This window comes from Sinocyclocheilus anshuiensis, unplaced genomic scaffold, assembly GCF_001515605.1.
Source record: "Sinocyclocheilus anshuiensis isolate Anshui unplaced genomic scaffold, SAMN03320099.WGS_v1.1 scaffold2333, whole genome shotgun sequence".
Classification (NCBI taxonomy): Eukaryota; Metazoa; Chordata; class Actinopteri; order Cypriniformes; family Cyprinidae; genus Sinocyclocheilus; species Sinocyclocheilus anshuiensis.
In genome coordinates this window covers 157,345-179,603 of record NW_015551179.1, presented here as the reverse complement: position 1 = coordinate 179,603, position 22,259 = coordinate 157,345, and the positions used below count along the sequence as shown (strand labels likewise).

The 22,259-nt window shown below is 36.3% G+C and overlaps 1 protein-coding gene across 1 annotated transcript in view; it reads right to left on the bottom strand.

Moving 5' to 3' along the window:
* LOC107663353 (uncharacterized) overlaps positions 1 to 13,878 on the bottom strand; it is a 37,255-nt gene extending 23,377 nt beyond the window's left edge. Inside the window, exons 1-2 of the mRNA XM_016453561.1 lie at positions 13,826 to 13,878; positions 12,531 to 12,730 (exon numbers count right to left, since the gene is read on the bottom strand). Coding sequence (XP_016309047.1) covers positions 12,531 to 12,730; positions 13,826 to 13,878 — 253 coding nt within the window. The remainder of the gene's footprint in view (positions 1 to 12,530; positions 12,731 to 13,825) is intronic.
* Between the last annotated feature and the right edge of the window lie 8,381 nt (positions 13,879 to 22,259).

Sequence of the window (22,259 nt, the reverse complement as noted above, 5' to 3'; positions counted from 1 at the left end):
CCCATCCCACTCCACCCACAATCTCTCCTCCCCCCATATCAGTTACCATGCAAATGAGATGGAATGTCAGCCTTCGGTAGCAGATGGTCAGAGATGATAACAATGGCTCAACAGACCAGTTCCAATGTCTGCCACTTTATTGCTACGGAAACAACAAGCAGAAGTATATGTAATGAGAGGTCGGCCTGGTGAATATTTTTTTCTTATTTGCACTCCGTGCCCTTTTTGAAATGAGTCTTAACCGGTTTTCTGCTATTATGTATTGCACGAGTGCTGATGGGCCATTCTATGAAACGGATGCTGTTTGATGAGATGGTTTATTCCATCAATTTTTTTAAAAATTCAATCAGATAAATGTATTTTAGTGTTAATAAATTGCCATCTTGAGATAAAAATGTAATATAAATTTTGACATAATTATGCGCTCACAGAGTTTGACAATAACATGCTTAACAGCTTTACAGTTTAATTTGATTTTACATGCTTTTTGCAACAAGGTGCTTCTTATAGCTAAAATCTAAAGCTGATATTTCCAACACGATGAAAATTATTTGCAACAGATGCCAAATTCGTAAGAAACCATGCAAGTTTTGCAAAAAGGTATGAGCTAAGCTTAACCACAGAGCCTGACGCCTCATTCATTCCCTAAACTTCAAAATCATGATTGTACTAACTGAAGAAAAAAGAAAAAAGAAACTATAAAAGTACGTTTAGTACAACCCAAATTGTACAATTTCATATATTGTCATGTCATGCAAATTATTGCAAGGATGGATATTTCTATGAAATAATAATAATAAAAAATAGTATGAATAGAATGAATGATAATAATTATGAATTAAAAATATAAATATTAGGGACATTGGATGGGTGATTTATGAAATGGGTGCACTTTTCCAGTTTGGAATTAACAAAAAATATTTCAAAAATATTATTAAAACGACATCACTTTTATTATTATAATTTTTTTCTTATTAAAAATATTAGCATGGATGAGATTATAATATCAGTTGATAAAGATTATAAGAAATGGCTGCACTTTTTTAGTTTGGAATGTAAATAAATAAATACACTTTTTCATAATAATTGTGTTATTTAAAAATGTATGTAATTATGTCTTTACAGATATAAAGTGGTTAACAGTTTTGCAGTTTAATTTAAATGTGGTATTTCTACAAACTTTTCAATGATTACCATAACCCTATAAAATAAATCATCCCCTTCTGACAAATATAATAAAATATACATATATATAACAACTAATGCTAAAATGATTAAATAGGTGTAATGACATCATTGTGACAACGTTTTTTTTTTGTTTGTTTGTTTTTTTTTAATTTCCGGAGGAGTTCATCACTTCAAAAATGGACGAAAATCTTTTAAATAATTAACTAAAATCTAAAAATAAACTGTATTCACCAAAATGTGAACCATTTTATATACAGTATTAAGGATGTGGGGGCAGGCCACATCTGACCAAAAAAGAAAAAAGAAAAAATCTACATAAAAAAAAAAAAAAAAAACAATAAAAAAAAAGTTACTGGATTTTTGCTACATGTATATGTTTATGAAAACGTCTATATTAACACATAGTAAAGCTTTAGTTAGCTATCTGCTAAATCATGTACATGAGACACACAAATGGCAGCCGTTTTGTAGAATGACCCCGTCTGTGGGTTTGATGTTGTTTGGTGACTCAAAGAAGCAGGACTAGTAATTACGGGAGTGATGAGGTGTAATTCCTCCCTGTAGACTGGCACTTTTGGGAAAGGTTGGGTGAGGGGGGCCCGTCTGGAGGACATGGCGTTTACAGGGTGTGACAAAAAAAACCCTGGCGGCAATGATGTCACGGCACTCCTTGAGCCGGCTGACTTTTGCAAACACACACAAGCGCAAACGTACACCCATCAGCGAGAGCAAACAGCGAGTGAGCCTTTAACAAACACAGGCCGGATTACAATGACAAAGAGCACCACACTTCTGGAGGGCGAGGAGAGGGTTTGAGGGGGGGACGCCCATAGCCAAGTGCTCAAAATGAGTGAAAACGCACGAGGGGCCCACAAGATGCTGCCATCTGATGTGTCTCCGCATGTGTGCGTGTGTAGCGTGCGTGTCCTTGCCAAGACCCCTTCAAACCCCCTTTTCCCTGGGTTCGGCGAAAGCTCATATCTGTTTTGTTCTTTTCTCCAGAGGATAAGGCGCAAGCACAATGTCCGGCGAGTTTTTCATCAGCTGAGCGTGAATTTTGAGGAACAGAGACAGAAGGGCAAGTCATTACAAAAGGTTTGGCGGTTGATCTTCTTGTAGATTTCATTTGAAAGTCTAATTCCGCAACTGCTTTCGGGAGGTTTGTCACTTCTATATGTGTGAGAGAGGACAGATTGGACGCACTTGCGACATAAAATGACATGTTTCTTTCTTCCGTAATCTCCCGCGACACAAGTGAGGAGTTGTCGCTACAAGCGTCTTATTTAGTCTTGGAGATCCAAAGACTGTGCAATCTGATTCCGGTCAAGACGTCGCTGATCTCTCGTAATTCGCCGAGACAGCTGGGCGAAAGAAAAGAACACGACACATAAATAAGTTTTAAAAGGGATCAAGTTTGTTACAACAGTCTTGATGAATCAGTGGATAGGAAGGAAATCCTTGCACTTGAATAGTGTTGTTGAAAGTAGAATATTAATCATGCTTTTCCATCGAGGATGTGCGGAGCATCAGGAAGTGAATAAAAGTGCATTCTGGGTGTCTGATTTGGGGTTTTATAAAAAAATAAATAAATAAACGCACACATGCCACAATAGGTGTATATTAGAGGGAAAATTAGAGCTAAAGTGGGCGAAATGAAATGACATGTCACACAAAGGTCTGCGTTTTTCAAAGTACACTGCATGTTTGGAGAAAATGTTTGATTGCGTTTATAAAAGTATCACACTGGGTCACACATAATGTCTAAAAGCTTTTTGCATTAGTCCGCCAATTATGTAAGCAAAGTTAAATGCATCTGGACCCTGTTGTTTATGTGCCTTAGTCAATCCTACACGCGCTATGACGGATAACTCTATACTTTAGACAGAAATGCTTACAGTGCCACATTTGCTGCAGTATTTTAAAGACCGTTCCAAACATTTTGAGAGCTCAATTACGGCGCACGAATCCAATGTGCTGGGGAAAAAATGTGACAATGATGTGCATGTATTTCTTGTAGGCTATTAGCACCTAATAGTTCACAAAAACTGAAAATGATGTTATTTACTCACACAGAGAGAAACGGTGTGAGTTTCTTTCTTGTGTGGAAAACAATAGGAGATGTCATGCAGGACATTCACTCTGCTTTGTAAACATACAGCCGAAGCATATAGTAACCAAGTGTCAAAAAAAGACACAGCCGCAGCATAGAAGTAGTATATGACTTGTGCACTGTATTACAAATCTCTTAAAGTCATATAATAGCTTTGTTTGAGAAATAGATTAAACTGTTCAGTGAAAATCTTCACTTTACTTCCACCAAAAGTAAATCAGACATATTCATATTTCGTGTGTTGTGTGATTGGCTAAAAGACATGTGAGAACCAATGTCATAATTTATGTCAAACCTACATTTGATGAACAAATATACTCGCATACACAAATGTAAGAGCGCTACAGTGAAGGGATCTTTTGATTTTTAGTCAATAAACCTTTACATTTTTATCTGTTCCAAACAACAGCTATCATGTGGTTTCAAAAGATTTGGAATATAGATCTGGGATTATGAAAAGTTGATGCCAAGGACCCTCAAATAATGAAAAAGAAAAGATATTTAACTGCATTCTTAAATAACATTACCACAGCTTTACATATTTATTATTTATAAAGACCAGTTTATGTAGTGTGAAAAAGGCTTGATATTATAAAGACATTGTTTGCAAAATAAAATCATTTGCTTTTATATCGTTGCTGTAATGAAGCCAAAGCAAATCTAATAAAAAATATTATCTGGAAAATATTGACTTTGTAATAAAATACTCTTTAGGGTCAGTAATATATATATATTTTTGAAGAAATGTATACTACTTCTATTCAGCAAAGACACCAAAAGTGTCTGTAAATACATTTATAATGTTATAAAAGATTCTATTTCAAATAAATGCTGTACTTTTTAATTTTCTATTCATCAAAGAATCCTGAAAAAATGTATCATGGTTTTAAAAATAAATTAATTAATAAATTACATAAATTAAATTAAAATATTAAGCAGCACAGCTGTTTTCAACATTGATAATTATAAGCAAATCAGCAAATTACAATGATTTCTGAAGGATCGTGTGACACTGAAGACTGGAGTAATGATGCTGAAAATTCAGCTTTGCATCACAGGAATAAATTACATTTTAAAAATATTCAAATAGAAAAATAATTTAAAATCATTAAAAATATTTAATAATATTTTTAAGCAAATAAATTCAGCCTTGGTGAGCGTAATTTCTTCCAAAAATATTTAAATAATTTTAATGACTTTTGAACAGTAGTTTATCTTTTTTGTAGCCACTATTAAAGTCAGATGTATAAACCTGAAGAAAACTACTTTTAATTAAATTCCAAATAAATATTTGTATAACCATTCTAGCTCAGATTCCAAGCCCTAAAAAAAATATTTCCAAACAGTCTTGAGGCCCCCGGGGGCCCCGAACCCCAGTTTGAAAACCCTTGATCTACAGCCCAGGTTTTATGGACTAATTGACTAATTTTATGGTGCTCTTTTGTCCATTTTGATTGCATGAGCAGTGTGAACATTCATCAAAATTTGTCCTTTTGAGTTCTACGCAAGAAACAAAGTTGAGTTTTATAACAACAAGAGACTAAGTAAATAATGACAGAATTTTGATTTTGGGTGAATTATAAAAGCCTAAAAAGAACTGTAGCACGCTCAGCGCCATTGTCATGACAAACTCCGCTATAGCTCAGGTGCAGCAAATTGTCTTAACAAGGCGCATAATAAGTGGAATGGACTCCATCTGTGTCCACTGATAGTGTGTCAAATGGTTTAAAAACACCTGTGAGAGAGCCTCACCTGTCCATGTCTGCTCTCGCAATCAAAGCAAGAGCGTCTAATTATAGGATGCCAACCAATAGCTGGAGAACAGCTTGATCAGATTAAAATGATTCACAGATCAGCGGATATGTGTGAAAATGTCAATGACACCGACTCCTGCGTTTTGGATTCGAGGTTTGTCTCTTGGAATCTATAAGGTTTGGAAACTATAGGACTCACAGATGCAACAACCATAAAGTCCTCCAGAGAAGTATGCGGTGTGCTGCTGTAGTTCTTGTTAACAAGGTGGTCTCCAGCATCGCCTGAAGTGATTATCTATGCCTTCCTAACTAGGTGACTCCATGGACCTGTGGGCAGAATAGCAGATGTGTGCTCATATTTGGGTAACACAAATCCAAAGTCAGTCTAGACATCGTCATTGCGTGACCCTTCTGTGCAAAATAACCACCATCATGGAAAAATAAAGGAATACTTCACCCAGAAATTAAAACTGTCATTATTTACTCACCCTTATGTTGTTTCCAAACACGGGTAGACTTAGTTTCTTCTGTGAATGTAACACAAAAGGAGAATTTTAATTTTTTAATATGCATGAAAAGATGATCAGTGAATAACAACATAAATTTCAGTCAGTTTCTCACATAAAACTATGAGTAAAGCATCAGAAGAATTAGAATACAAGTCATATGGACAACTGTTATGGTGCTCTGAAAAAAATTGAATTTTTGGAAAAGCTAATCGATTAAGACTTGTCATACAATGAATCATAATTTCATGATCAGTAGTTCTGTTACAAAACCAGAAGAAACAGTTTTCATTCAGAAATTATATATTACATTAATTATATTATATTATAACACTGCAAAAAACAAGCAAATTAAAAATATGTTGTGTTCACATATAAAAATAAAATGACTATTTAACATGAATGAATCAACTTGACTAGGGATACAATAAAAGTCATTTTAAAGGTTCAGATCAGGTAACACTTTACCTAAAGCCTTTATGTATAATGCATTATGAAGCTATTCATAATGTTGTAATGCATTCAGACGTTTTTTTTTAAATAAATAATTAAAGTTAAAATGCATTATAATATTTGCAGTTTACATCTGAAATTGGCTGTTTGTCATGCTTTAATGCATTATACTTTATAAAGGTGTAACAATGAATAGATAAGTATTATAATTTATTCTTGCTGTGGTTAAAATTATTCAGAAGATCATACGTTATAGGGTATGATCATACATCAAATGCATTATAGGGTGAATTGGTCAAAAGTAAATACGATTTTTTTAAAGAAGTCTCTTCTGCTAACCAACGCTGCATTTATATGAAAAATACCGTAAAAACTAAGATTGTGAAATATTTTTACAATGTAAAATAGCTGTTTTCTATGTGCAAATATTGTAAGATGTCATTAATTTCTGTGATGCAATGCTGAATTTTCAGCATCATTACTCCAGTCTTCAGTGTCACATGATCCGTCAGAAATCATTCTGATATGCTGATTTAAACAAATTATTATTATTACTAACACTAAAGTATATTTACAGGCTTCACGTAAAATATTACCAAATTTCTGCTCAACAACTGCACATATTGACTTTATACACTATATAATCAGTATTTCTCTCACTTTGTCCGCAATCCGAGTTTCTAACAATGCATTATGGGATTGCCTTCTCCATAAACCAAACATGAGATATCTTAGAAGGCAGCATGATTTATTTCCTTAATTGAACATGCAGTCAAAACGCAATCTGGGGGTAGTCAGCACACTAGGATTCAGAACAAGTTTCTGCAAATGTTATCATATGATCATCAATATGCATGATCTAATTACTTTAACAACACATTTTCCACATTGCAACGGTACCTTCCGCACCTATTTAAACCAATAAATAAATAACACAAGTGTATGCGAGCACAGTGGACGTCAAGGATTAACACATGTAAATGAGTGTACTTTGATGTTGACTGTGTGGGATGGGATAAGATTTTCTTTACTGTGGGATTTTCTTTACCGATTCCTCAACTTCGGAATAGCAGAGGTTAATCTGTCTTAAACGCATTGTACAGCATTTTACATGCACAATACATCCGTGATATTAAAACGAACACGCCAAAAGCCCGAAACTCTGTCTCTCTATCACGTCGAGATTGGTCTTTAATACTGGAGCGCTACAACGTGCCCGTGCTATTTAGTGGCATACTTGAGAGTCCAAATAACCCTCTTATTAATGTGGATGACAATGTTTTGATTGCATCCAATATGGCACACTGAATCAGCATGCAAATGCCCTTTGAGCAAAACAAAGACATTGATTATGAGGTAAGTTTCTTCGGCACAAGTAGCCCGCTTGGTGTGATTAATCGGCCTGTGCCATTGATTTCCCTTTGTTTAGATCTTTGCTAACTTTTCAGGAGATACAATTATAATTTGTTCGCTGACAATAAATCCAATCTAGCGTGCTCAAAGAAAACCTTAATAAGGTCTTCCATGTTATTTGTCCTCTCAACAGCCAACTGAATACCTCTGAAGAGAGTGGGGAAAAAACAGGTCGGGCTCCTGACAGTGTTGATTTGTTTGTTTGAAATACGCTTCGACAGTATTTCCAAACAGAATGGAGCCTAATGCGGGGAAAAACTTGACTGAAAAGATGAACGCCGAGATGTTTGAATCATAATGGCACAAGTTCAGATCTGGCGTACAGGTATATATTTCACCTATTTGTTTAGGCTCGGTCGCGTTTTTTGTTGTTGTTATTGTTGCAGCAATGCCACAAAAGCATCAGATGCATCAGAGTTGGGCCGATACAATGAATGTACTATTAGCATTTGCAAGTCAAATGCACGTGTTCCATCAAAGTACTCCATCAAAGCGCATTTGCGACGTTTCTCAGATTTAATACTTTGAAAACTCACCAGATATGGAGTCTCTCTGACTTCTCGCATCATCTCTCCAAGACACTGATAATACGATTTCAGTGTTTCTTTTTTCCCCCTTTTTTTTTGCTGTTGAGAAACAAACTGGATTATGAAGAGATCACTACATAAACAGCTTTCTAAAAGGAGCCAGCTATTTTAAAAGAGGCTGAAGGAATGCAAAGAGGGATTTAAATTTTAATTTGAATTTATTCCAGCAAGTGAAAGGTTCTTTTGAGAGGGGATTTCGGCAAAGATGATGGTATTTAAAAGTGATAAACAAGAATCTAAACCTCCGGTAAAATGCAGACATTTCTTCTTCTTTCGAACACAGAGGCGAAATAGGGCTTGCTATGGTCACAGCTGTCAACCCACAACAACATGAAATGTAAACTGAAACATCTTGCACAGATAAGTGCTGCATGCACACGCAACCTTCAGCTGGAAAGTTTCTGTGCCGGATGTTGAGCGTTTTTGAGCTTTACAGGAAGTCATCTGTGGTTCATTTCAGGGTTATTATCGTTGTTTGTTTACTATAACTAAAAATACAACTATTAGAAACATTTTGTTAACTGAAATTAAACTGAAATTTAAAATAATAATAATAATGTAATATATATATATATATATATATATATTATTATTTTCTTACTTTTTTAAATATATATACACACATATATAACAAAATTAACAAATATTAAAGCTAAAATAAAATAATTAAATAAGACACATAAATATACATATACTGTATATGTGCGTGTGTGTGTATAAATAACAAAAGCACATTACACATTTACAAAAAATGTAACAAATGAAAAATTTGAATATAAAAATATAAAGAAAAGAAAGAAAATAGAAAATAGTTCCGAATGCATCAATCAACAACCTTCTCTTTCAGTATATGACTAGTCATATATTGGCAGATATTGGTAATCCCGAGCTCAGAGACCCATGAAAACATTGTATTTACTAAGCAACTCTCTGGCTTTTCGCGCACTGGTCATAAGTGGCATAAATCGTGAGTTTAGTGCGTATGTGACATACATAGAACACATACCACACAAACAAAGAGTTACATCATGCTGTTGCATGGTTAATCCGATCAAGACCAGTCTTTATGCCTTTGCTATCTTCAGCAAATGCCGCCAAAAGTGGCAAGTAAACCATTTAACAAGAGTCTAAGAGAATGATTACAGAACCAGGACCGGATACGATTTCACACTGCTGGATGGCTCAATCGCATCTCCCAAACAGGCTTAAAACTGGAGAAACACTATAGGGCATCACTTTTTTCCAGTTTTGTAAATATTCCATTCTAAAGGCTGTCGAGTGAGTAACTTTTGAGTTGGCAAACTGGGATTGTGCACGCTTTGTAGAGCACGTCACAACAATATGGCAGTCGACAAGTCAACTGATCAAGCTGACAAGAAGCCTAATAGAAACAGTAATCACTGGGTTAAAGATGGTGCCAGTTTGTAATCAATGGTTCTAAACTGGTTTTGTCTCACAACCCAGATTTGACATTTGTCATAAATATTACAAAAAAAACTGCAAAGGTCCAACAACATGCAAAATGATTAAAACAAATGAAATCACATACCACACAAACAAAGAGTTACATCATGCTGTTGCATGGTTAATCCGATCAAGACCAGTCTTTATGCCTTTGCTATCTTCAGCAAATGCCGCCAAAAGTGGCAAGTAAACCATTTAACAAGAGTCTAAGAGAATGATTACAGAACCAGGACCGGATACGATTTCACACTGCTGGATGGCTCAATCGCATCTCCCAAACAGGCTTAAAACTGGAGAAACACTATAGGGCATCACTTTTTTCCAGTTTTGTAAATATTCCATTCTAAAGGCTGTCGAGTGAGTAACTTTTGAGTTGGCAAACTGGGATTGTGCACGCTTTGTAGAGCACGTCACAACAATATGGCAGTCGACAAGTCAACTGATCAAGCTGACAAGAAGCCTAATAGAAACAGTAATCACTGGGTTAAAGATGGTGCCAGTTTGTAATCAATGGTTCTAAACTGGTTTTGTCCCACAACCCAGATTTGACATTTGTCATAAATATTACAAAAAAAACTGCAAAGGCCAGGTTTGGAACAACGTGAGGGTGAGTAATTAATGACAGATTTTTCATTTTTGGGTGAACTATTCCTTTAACATAATTTGAAAAGTAAAATGAACAATTTTTTAAATGCATGCACTAAATAAATCTTATCAGACCTGCAAACACATTGCTCTAACAGCTAACACTCCTCTTGCTAAACTGTTAAGTTCTCATTTCCACTACAAAACTTTAAACTTGGGTTTTAAAAAAAAGTCCACGTACAGTCCAGTTTATTAAATCCTCAGGAATTATCTTTTCCTGACGGAACAAGGTTTGTCTGGTCTCAGTTCACTTTTTTGCCATCCATTCCTGGATTTAGCCAGGCAACTCTCCTGAAAGCACTGAACAATTGGTAATGCAGGGTGATGGCAATGACTGGAGCATTGTCTCAGGGGACAGCCAGTTTCAATAGGCTCGGAAAGGCAATCCAAAAGGTGCAGATGACAATGGCTTTGTTGCTATTTATGCAGAGCAGATAGCCGGGCATTGAATCAGGCCTCCCCAGAGCCACCAGAAAGACCTCTGAGAAACGTACAAACCAGGTGATAGGAGGGACATATGCTGCGGTGGATCCAGTCACTTCAGAATGGAAGCCATAGAAAGTTTGACTATCAAGTGCAACAGAAAACAAAACAAAAAAAGACATGGACGTGGTGGACACAAGACGTGGTTAGGACACCTTTCTTCAGTCATTTTCTGAACTTGTTCCTCAGAAGCACCAGTAAACAGTGAATTGCATTTAATTTGAAAAAAGAACTGTTGTATAAATGCAATATCACACTCGTAGCCATGTGATATCACTATATATCTGCATGACTGTGACTACCTACGGCCAAATCACAGCCATGCTGATATAGAGCGATATCACACGACTATACTTACTACTAATACACTTATATATGAAATTATACAAATGTTTTCAAACTATTAATATTTTCAATACATCTATGTTTTCTTTTTTGAAAATTGACCATTTTGATCATATTCAATATATATACTGTTTAATCCTGCAATACACTACATGATTTTTGCCCCGATTTTCCGCCAAATTACTGTCTGGAGAAGTTGCCGAGAGTCAGAGCCAGTCTGCAGATCTGTGTTGACAGATTCCATAGAAAATCATTTTGTGTATGATGGTCACAGACTCTGATTTTTTTTAGCTTCAGACTATGATTCCATCTAGTCGGAAAGATATCAAACAGGTTTAATTTTTTCAGACGATTTTATAACACATATTGTTTTCATTTGTCAAGCATCTCCTAGCAACAATTCTCATGTTTCAGAGTGAGTTTGTTGTGATCGGAACGACTTCATGTAAGTCTGCTGTGTATGATCCTCAGTCGTTAAGTATGAGGGCCAGTTTTCCTCTGTCACTATTTACAAAGTCAGTAAGTGTATGATGCCTAGCGTTTTAAAAAATCTGTTCAGATTTTAAAAATCATTTAGTGTATTCCAGCCTTTAGTATTTTTGGAATATTTATCTGTCACACTACTGGTTAGTGTTACTGGTTATGTTTATAGCAGTGTGCCTTAATTCTTTAATATAGAGAGCAACCAAACCTCAACCAAAGATCCAAGATTTATTCATGATTAAATCTAGATGCTTCCAAAAAATGAATAATTTGCATGCACAATACAATTATTTATGACTTCAGTACCCTTACAAGTAAAAGACCATTCATGCATCATAACAACACACACATTTTGCCAGGTGTTTTTGCAAAATGTATCCACCGATTTGATCGGTACACACACACACACTCTCATTGTTAGCTTTAGCAAAGGCTAAACTATTTGACACTTGCCAACTGGCATTTGAGTTGACGTTAACACGCCGCTAGCCGACGTTAATACAACACTACTCGGATAAAGGCAAAGTGGTAAACAGCGGTGCTGGCTGAATAAATGTTTCCTCATAAACAGCTCTAAAATATATCATCAACAGCAAGCACACTCTTATATTCATAACATCCATATTCATCCATTTGGGAATGATACATTTGCTTGATCCTCTGTTGTCGGTCTTAACGCTGGCAAAAGTGCTCTATAATTATTGCTCTCGGCACCAGGCTGAGACAAATAAAAGTTACATCGCAGCTGCATTAACATGTGAATGCGGCTTACAGAAGCGCGTGTGGTAAACTGCTCCACCTGGCTCGCGACAAACGTCCTTGTCACAAAGTCCACCCACCGCACTGGCTTCCGATGAAAGGCCTCCTGGGGGACTTCAGTGACCATTCACTATGTTTTCTCTTTTCCCAAGCACCTGTGACTGTTTTTGTGCTTTTCCATTTTTTTCTGGCTTTGTCTCTGTCTCATTTTTTTTGTTTTGGCAGGGCCCTATCATTAGGGAAACACTTTCTTTCAAAAGGAATTCTCGCCGCTAACAATGCTGTTTGTGTGTTTACTAGGAGAAACAGGCCTCCGAATGCATCCAAAAAAACATGTCACGGTCAATAACGGCGGGAGAAGGTAGGTTACGGCGGTCACTCCTTGCCTTTCTTGGGCAGGTGCAGTTGGAAAGACTCGCCTCCTCTGCCGCTTCCGAAGGCTCATCCGGCTTCTCCATGGTCCTGGACCTTGGAGAGCTGCTTTGCCATTTTCCAAAGGAGTTTGGCACAATGGCTTTGTCCCCTCTTTTCATTGTGTTTCTGTAAAACACATTTGCAGCATGACTCTCCAGGTTTATCCCTCTTGTGAGCCATCTACCCCTTTTCTCTTTCTGCTTCCACTAAACCTACGCTCATCTCGCCAACCTGGAGTAACGGAGAATTACTCGATTGTGCGCGCGTAGTTTTTTTCCTTCTTCCACCCTTCAGCCGTGGCTATTTGCGCTTTCCCACTTAGGCCATCTCGATTGATACTCGGCTAACTGCTAGCCGAATGCAGCTTGCCCGAATTTGGCCGCAAATGGAAAAACGAGGACGGAAAGGGGGGTGGGGGGGTGGGGGGGTTGGGAGCGGGAAAAATAAATATGCAGATTAAAAAGTAAACATTCTCCAAGAGAGGGAAAAACAGCCACATTTTCGTATTTAATCCAACTTAGCAGAAACAAAAATAACACATTATGCCCTAATTGGGTGCCGTGTAGTCCACAAATACTATTACAAGGCCGATCAGGGGGATAAATATGCAGATTAAAAAGTAAACATTCTCCAAGAGAGGGAAAAACAACCACATTTTCATATTTAATCCAACTTAGCAGAAACAAAAATAACACATTATGCCTAATTGGGTGCCGTGTAGTCCACAAATACTATTACAAGGCCGATCAGGATTAGCTCTGCTACATACCTAGTTATCTATTTCGGAGTGCCAAGACTGCAAGCAGTGGGCAACTAAATTTCACAAGCTTTGCAAATCCAGTTGTCTCCTAAATACAGAAAGTACTTAAATCCAGAGCTAACACAAGAGAAAGAGGGATAAAGGGTACTCTGCATATCACCAAAAAGCTTGTGCACTTTGCAGAATCACTGGCTAGGTTAAACAAACATGCTAAGCAGACATCAAAACAATCCTTTGATCTGCAGCCTAGTTTCCGGAGCAGAGGCTGGGCTCCTGTTGTAAATAACTTGTATAAATCTGTACCGTTTACCTTCAGGTAATTTTATGAAAGTGCCAGGAATTCACAAGGAGAGATCAGATAAAAGCTGTATCAGTTGTTTACCCACTACTATACATTCTCACGTGGCTAATGATCACATTATTAGCGTCGGCGAAGGATAAAAACACGGCGGCTTACGTACCTCGGGCAGCCCGGGCAGGTCCGGCGGAAGCCAAACGCATTGTCGGGCGTCATACAAAAGAGGCTTGAGGAATCTGAATGCAGGGAAGCTATGTAACTTGCTGACTAACTTTGTCCTCTGTTTTGATGGAGAACACAATGGAAAACGCTGTCCATTCAAATCGGCCAGGGGAACAGAGGGGGCCGTGTGCCTGACTACCATCAGTGCCCTGAAAACAGCTCTGAGGGCACAGGCGCACTGGCACCGGGCGACACCACACCACTCACGCCCAACAGAACAACTTTTGTGCCGTTGTCATCCTTCAGAAGTTTGTCTTCTTCTGCAACTAGTTTTTTTTTCTTCCCTCAGCGGTTGCAAAGTTGTACAGTTGTGCTTTTGATTCGAACAGCTGCCATTCCTCGGCTTCTGCTTCCGCTCGGTTATAGCCGAAATAGAGGGCCTGTTGTCTACTGAATCAAGAATCAAGTTTAGTAGTGAAAATGTACTTTTTAAACTCGCATTGAAAATGTAACTCAATTTGACCTGCTATGATCTTTGAAACGTTTCTGTTCATTCCAAGTCTTTACCCAGCACAAAGTTCACAAAGTTTCTTCATTAAACTCAATAACTCACTTGTTTATCAGTTAACCAAAGATAAAAATTGTAGCTTAGATGACGTTTTGGTTTGACATTTGCTTATTCATCTGCATAAATAATTTCACACATTTTGTTCTATACTTTGCACTGTCCATTTAAACCACTAAAAGGAAAAAAAAAACTTGATTGACTTGACATTCAATTTAAAAATCCTATTCATGCAAACAGAGCTGGGCAGGGCCGTAGCTGAGGTATGCGAGGCCCCGGTGCAGGTGGTACCCATGGGCCCTGTTTGAAATCGTGTAAATAGCACAAATAAATTAATAGAACAAAGATACAAATTAAACAATGATTTCATTTATTTTTTCAAGTCTGTAAGTGTTCAGGTACAGAAACAGAATAATCAAATGTAAAATATCATTGCATAGTCTTCATTGTATAAATTAAATATTGTATAAATTCATTGTATAAATTAAATATAGATTAATTCTTGTTAAAACTACAAATGTAATTTAGTCAAGAGCAGTGAGTGATTTTCTCTCTCCATTTTATTAATTTTATTTTTTATATTTTTTTGGGATTAGCATTAAGGACACCGAAAACATTTAATTAGGAGTGGTCACTTTAAGCAGGGGTGCAAAAATGGGGTATGCAGTGCATGGGGCGCCGCACGAGGGGAGAAATAATTCTGAATCTTCCTTAATAAAATGTTATAAAGAATCAAAAGCTTATTTGTCAAAAGCTAATGAAAGAAAACATTTTTATTTATCTTTGTTTAGCATTAAACGAGTTCAAACTGTATTTTATTATCAGGTACTCACATCAACAGCTCACCCTTCGATATTACTGTCACAGGCAATCAATCAACAATTAACGTTTTTGGTAGAGAGGGCAAAGTGATTAATCATAATATCATTTCATTTCTGATTTTTTCTGTCACTCAAAAAATGTTAAAACGTTTTGTTTATGAATGGGCGTTCGGTTTATATTTGAGAGAAACTGAGGAGATTTTTAACAGGGATGCAAACAACTTTTGACGAAAATCGCTGTTTTTAATTAAAACATTTTCATTTTTGTGTGATTCATGTAGATCCAATGGGTTGCTAATTCATACACTGAATGCATAAAAAGTGCTGAAAGTTTTTAGTGGTTTTTAAACGTTATAATAGTAATTCTATAATGTCTAAATATAAACCCAAAAGCAAAACACCTGAAAAGGACTATATAGGTTGTGGAAACCGTAAATGAGCCAATGAGTGATCTTCTGCTGCCATCTACTGGTTGTAGTGGGAATATCATGTCATTTTCAAGTGTCTTCCAACAGGTGGCAGAAATCTTAAGCATGACACATTTTCCATGTATTATCTCCATGAATTAAAAAAGCCACTTCTTCAAAGTGAATTTTACATAAAATGTTCTAATTTTACATAAAATGTACAAAAAATATGAATAATTTTGAGACAAAAAAAAAAAAAGAATATATGGGGGCACCAACATCAATCCGCATACCCCTCAGCAAATGTGCAGTTGCACCCCTGACTTTAAGACACAATGCATGGATCCAATATAATGATACACATCCGATTTCTTTCTCAACTGTTTACATTCACTTAAGACATAACCGACAGTTTTTCAAGGATACTTGCCAAGACGGGCATTTTGACATAATTTTGTATGTATTTGTCCGTTCAAGTGCACGGGTGCTGAATTAAACTCATGTCTTTTTGTGCTTGAATGTTTAAATTGGCAAGATGTATTTGTTTGTTCAAGCACAAGATGAGGCGAATAAGCTTGCGCGCTGTCTGAGACGCAGCTCTCTGTGTGTGTCTTCTTGTGCTTGAATGCTTTAAAATCTCTTGAATGTTTAAATTGGCAAGGCTTAAAAACACATGCAAATAAGCTTTCATGACAACATGCAGCAGTGGCCCGTCAACTGTCCTGAGCGTCTTTCATGCTGGCCTTGGGCAGTCAGTTTGAAATTGTCAGGGGCCCCCCACAGCTGTGGGCCCCTATAATCGTCACCACCTTTCTCCCTACTAGCGACGGCCCTGGAGCTGGGTAAATGTTAAAGGATACCGAACACTAGTATATTAGTCTATTATAACAAAACCAGTAATTTTGACCATTATGCAAGTAACAATTTTACTTGACTACACAGTATTCATGGGTTCATGCAGGTCATATGATCTTCAGCATTTCAGTAACACCATTACATATGCAGTACCATTCATATGTTTGGGGTCAGTAAGATTTTTAAATAAATACATTTTATTGAGCAAAAATGAATTACATTGTTCAAAAATTAGACTAAAGATTAAAGACATAATTTTCCATTCATTAAAAAATCCTGAAATAAAAATCATGGTTTACATAAAAATATGAAGCGGCACAACTGTTTTCAACATTGATAATAATAGGAGAAGTTTCTTGAACAGCAAGTCAGCATAATAGAATGATTCCTGAAAGATCATGTGACACTGAAGACTGGAGTAATGATGCTGAAAATTCAGCTTTGCATCACATGAATAAATTACATTTTACAATATATTCAAATAGAAAGTCATTTAAAACTGTAATAAAATTTCAAAATATTCATATTTTTACTGTATTTTTGATCAAATAAATACAGCCTTGGTGAGCATAAGAGACTTCATTTAAAAAAAATCCAACCCCAAACTTTTGAATGATAGTGTATAGTATTATTAAAATATTAATTGTTACATGATAAACTACGGACTTAGGGCACCATAATCATATATTTGTCTACTGTACTAATACTTAATTCTTTCTAGTTGTTATTAGTTATTTCAAATCATACTTTCTCATAAAAAGTCACAATATAGAATAAAAATAAACTGAATTCAGGTCACAACATGTAAATATATTTTTCCCCCCAAGCTTAAATCCCAAAGCATCCTCTATGCAAATGCATCATGGCACACCAAACAGGAAAAGACAAAATAACACACGGGATAAAGTAATACTAATAAAAGAAGGGGGAGAGAGAAGACAGGAATACATTTGTTAATTTCTGCTGTTGTATAAATGTAGGAGATGAGAGCGCTGGTCTGGGTGCTGTGCATATGCATCAGGGGGCTAAATTGTGAAATGACAGATAGAGATTCTGGGTGCGATAGTGTGGAATGACTAACTAATAAGAAGGATGCGTCGGTCTGTTAGCGGAGAGAGGCATTAGCACTCTGGCTGTCAATCAAATGGCGGGATGCGGGGGCTGGGTTAGGGTGGGCTGGTCTGGGGTGGGGGGTGTCTAAACAATTATCATTTGCACAAAGAGCAGAATTGTCAAGATCACACTCATTTTGGCACTCTCAAACAAGCCAACTGATTAGAAACCTTTTATATTTTCCAAACTAAGAAAACATCAGTGCTTACCTTTAAAAAATGTTGCTAGGATGGTTGCTTGATTGTTGCTAGTCAAAAGATCCCATCTATATGTCTATGTTATATTCTGGAACCTATATGCAGCTCAGGATCCTCCTTCAGTACAAGTATACACTCTTAAAATAACGCTTCTCTATTGGTATTGATGGTTCCATGAAGCACCTTTAACATCTATGGAAGCTTTCCATTTCACAAAAAGGTTCTTTATAGTAGAAAAAGATTCCTTACTTTTTTATGTTCTTCACACTAAGAAAATTGTTCTTTTAAGAACTGCTCGCTTAAAGGTTCTTTAGGGAACCCAAAATGGTGCTTCTACTCTATTAAAAATTAAGGTACCAAAACAAGATTTTTTAACAAGAACATTTTAAAAATCTAAAGAACTTTTTTACACTTTAAGGAATCTTTTGTGTGATGGAAAGGTTCCATGGATGTTAAAGGCAGAACCCAAGAACTCAAAATGGTTCTTCTGTGGCATCACTGCGAAAACACCCTTTTGAAATCTTTATTTTTATCGTTCGCCTGGATAAAAATCATAAGTTTGTTTGCTTTGAAGTAGTAATCTTTTCCTCAACAAGCTGCATTATTTTATTTACTTTCACAGCATGAAGCTATGCACCAAAGTTTAAAACTTAGGGTTTGTCCAAATCGAGAACCATAATTATGATAGTACACAATTAAAAATAAAGGTTCTTTATTGGTATCGATAGTTCCATCAAGAACTTTTAACAGTCATGGAACCTTTCCATTGCACAAACGGTTCTTTATAGTGGAAAACGGTTATTTAAAATTATTAAAATGCTCCTGTCACAAAGAAAAAATTGATCTGATAAAGTTTTTTTTTTTTTTTTTTTTTTGTGGAACCAAAAATGGCTCTTCTATGTGGTATCACTGCGAAAACCTGCTTTTGGAATTATTTATTTATTTTATTGTCCACTGTATAATAATTGTAATTTTGGTTGCTTTGAAAAGTATTAATCCACTTTTCCTCAACAAGTCACATTATTTTATTAACTTCCACAGCACAAAGCTGAATAAAAGTTTAAAACTTAGAGTTCGTCCAAATCTAGAACCCTAAGCATGATAGCACTCTTAAAAATGAAGGTTTATTGACATCTATGGATCCATGAAGTACCTTGAAACCTTTCCATTACACAAAAGGTTCTTTATAGTGGAAAAATGCTCTTTAGATTATTAAAATGTTCTTCACGCTAAAACAAAATGGTTCTTTTAATAACTGATCACTGAAAGGTTCTTTGGGATATCCAAAAAGGATCTTTTATGGCATCACTCCTTTGGAACATTTATTCCAAAGAATGTAATCCCTTAGTCTTAAAAACACTAACTAACCACAAACGTTCTATATTCATCTGGTGGGACTTCTTGTCCAGTATTGGGCATGCATTTTTGCAGATATACAAGTTTAAAGAAACATTTCAACGATTAATGAGACAATTTAGTTCCGTAATAGCATCTAAAGTCAAAAGGATCGGCTGGTAATTCGTCTCAGCAGTGGAAGTTGAAATAATCCAATGCAAATCATTTTTTGTACACAATCCCTTTGGCCTTAATTGTGGTGGCGGTTTGAACATGGTGTGTGACGAAAGTTGTCATCGCTTGCATCCGCGTCTCTCTGAGCAGAACAGAAACAGCAAGAAGTTCTAACAAGAAACAGTGTGCCAGGTGGCGAACTGGCTGTACCAACACAACGCACAATCTGTCCGCTTCTACATCCAAAGCACTAGCAGCTGCCATCAACAGCCCCACACTCACACTCTCTCTCGCACTCACACACACACACACACACCCCTAAAACATGTTTGCTTCCTCCACTGCTCTCATGTGACTGATAAAGCCACAGGTCGGCCTTCACCACTTTTTAAGGGTTTGTCATATTCAAGTTACATAAAAAAAAAAACTACATTTAAATTATATTTTGTGTTTAGGCCTCACTTGAACAACAATGTGCTTTCAAGCTGGAAAGATCTGCTAATCCAAAATTGAGTAGCTAGAGATTTTTCTGCCTACATTTTTTAAAAATATAATCGAAAAATAATAAATTTAGAGATTACACATAAAATCCAAAATTGGCTTTTTTGCTTCCTTAATACACAATTATGCTCTTATTGTGATCGATTTATATCGGTTTTATTTTAAAATGTGCAATTTAACACAAGTAACATGTATTGCAAATGCCTTTTACGTTGATTTTAAACACTTTTTGGGTTACTTTGTTTGAAAAATGTAATTCAAAATTTTGATTATGACTTACGTTTATCCATATAAAATCCACATGAACACATTTTGTTTCACAGTTTACCTTATTCTGAACTATTTATTGAGGGGGGAAAAACTTAAACCATTTATCAAAATGTAACAGCTTGCTCCGCCTCAGAAACACCTTTTCCTATCAGGTGATGTCACCAAGCCCTCTTATTTTTAACTCCTCCCACAACCACATTTTCACAATCCAATTAATTCCCAGTGGTTAAGATAAAATCCTGCCCTACATTTCTTTATTGAATGTAAAAGTACCATTTTAAAAATATTAAATCGCTTGTGGGTGCCGTTTCACGCTTTTTGTAATACATTTTTTAATGTCATCCAAAATTGTGGATTTGACTTTGTGCTTGTGCATATAAAATCCACATAAGCAAACTTTCTTCCAATTCTCATAATTTACCTTATTTTCTATATTAACACACTTTCCTGGTCTTATTATGAACGATTAATTGGGGAAAAACAAATTGCTCATTAATATGTAACAACTTGCTCCGCCTCAGAAACAACTTTCTTTTCGGATGATGTCACCAAGCCCTCTTAGTTTTAACTCCTCCCCCAACCACATTTTCATGATCCAAATCACTCCAAGTAAATACAATCAAATCCTGTCCTACATTTTTTTCGATTTACATTTTCAGTTTTAGTGTAAATGTGTCACATTAGAAAACAAAATCGCTTGTGGGTGCAATTTCATGCTTTTTGGGTTACGTTTTTTTTTAATTGTGCTTAGAACTTTGTGTATATAAAATCCACAAAAGCACATTTTGTCCAAGTCCCCCAAATTACTTTAATTACTACAGACCTGGTCTTATTGGGAACAATTTATCAGAGAAAAAAAACTACTGTTCATCAAAATGTAACACCCTCAGAAACGACTTTCCATTTTGGATGATGTCAGCAAGCCCTCTTATTTTAAACTCCTCCCCCAACCGCATGTTCACGATCCAATTAATTCCAAATGGCTAAAATCCAGACTTGTTTTTTATCACCCAAATTTCCAGTTACACTTTAAATGTGTCACATTACAAAATAAAACTGGTTGTGGGCCTGTTCCATGTTTTTTGGGTACTTTTTTTAATAAAAATGTAATCCAAAAAAGTGGAATCTTTTTGCACTTAAAATCCTCGTGAGCGCCTCATTTTATCCACGACTACTGGATTCTGTTTCCTGCCAAGGGTGATACACTGCATGTTACCGAGGACAAAACATGTCATGTAGGACTGTGCTTTGAAATCATCCCGGCCTTGGCAATTTTTATTAAAACACAACCAAGAACAACGATTGCTAGTATGCGTTTTAATCCCATTTGCAATTTTTCCATGTTTTCAATTAGAAAACTGAAAAGCCTGAAAATCTGTCGACATGTACAGATTAAACGACCGTAAAACGAGGGCGACTGGAAGTACGCATCCACCTCAGCGTTCGTAAGCTTCCGCTGCAACCCGGCAGCTAAAAATAAAAACTTGGCAAAGTTGTGCACATCTCTTATTGGTCCTATAGTTTGATTTCACATTTAGCATGTGCGGCCCCCCCTCGCGTAAACACGGCATTCTTCTCTTCCCGCCATACAATGAGACTTGAGTGACTCTGGCAGCGAGCTCTGGATCGCTGCTCCTCAATCCACCAGTGTATGTTATCAGCAGGTAAACAAGCTTTCCAACAAAGCCATAATGGAACTGCAAGCGGCATAAAGAGGCTCATCTCAAAAAAGCTATACAGTCCATCAAAGCTGGTGTCATTCCTTCTGCACAGGCGCTGCGGCTGCAAAAACGCGGGAAGCTAGTGTCCATTTTCCTTCACCAGATATCTGCTGATACCGCCGGAAAGGTTCGGACCAGTTATCTGTAACTTGTTAAAGAGCAGGAGCGATTAGGACAGATGAAACATTAGATCTTTTTGCCAAGTTCTCTCTAATGCCTTTTTAGTTAGAAAATATTTATTTTCTTCATGGCTAAAAACATCTGCAATTCCCATATTTAAGTTTACACATTGCATTCTTGGCCATAACATGCATATACATAAGCATATCACTATAAATGTACAGAATGTACTAAAATGAAACTCTCTTTGGCTGCCAATCAAAACGAGGAGCTTTTTTTCCCAGAGTTTGATCAACTGAATCATCTGGTGTGGTGTGAATACATATTCTATTCTCTTCCATGGCACCAAATATCAC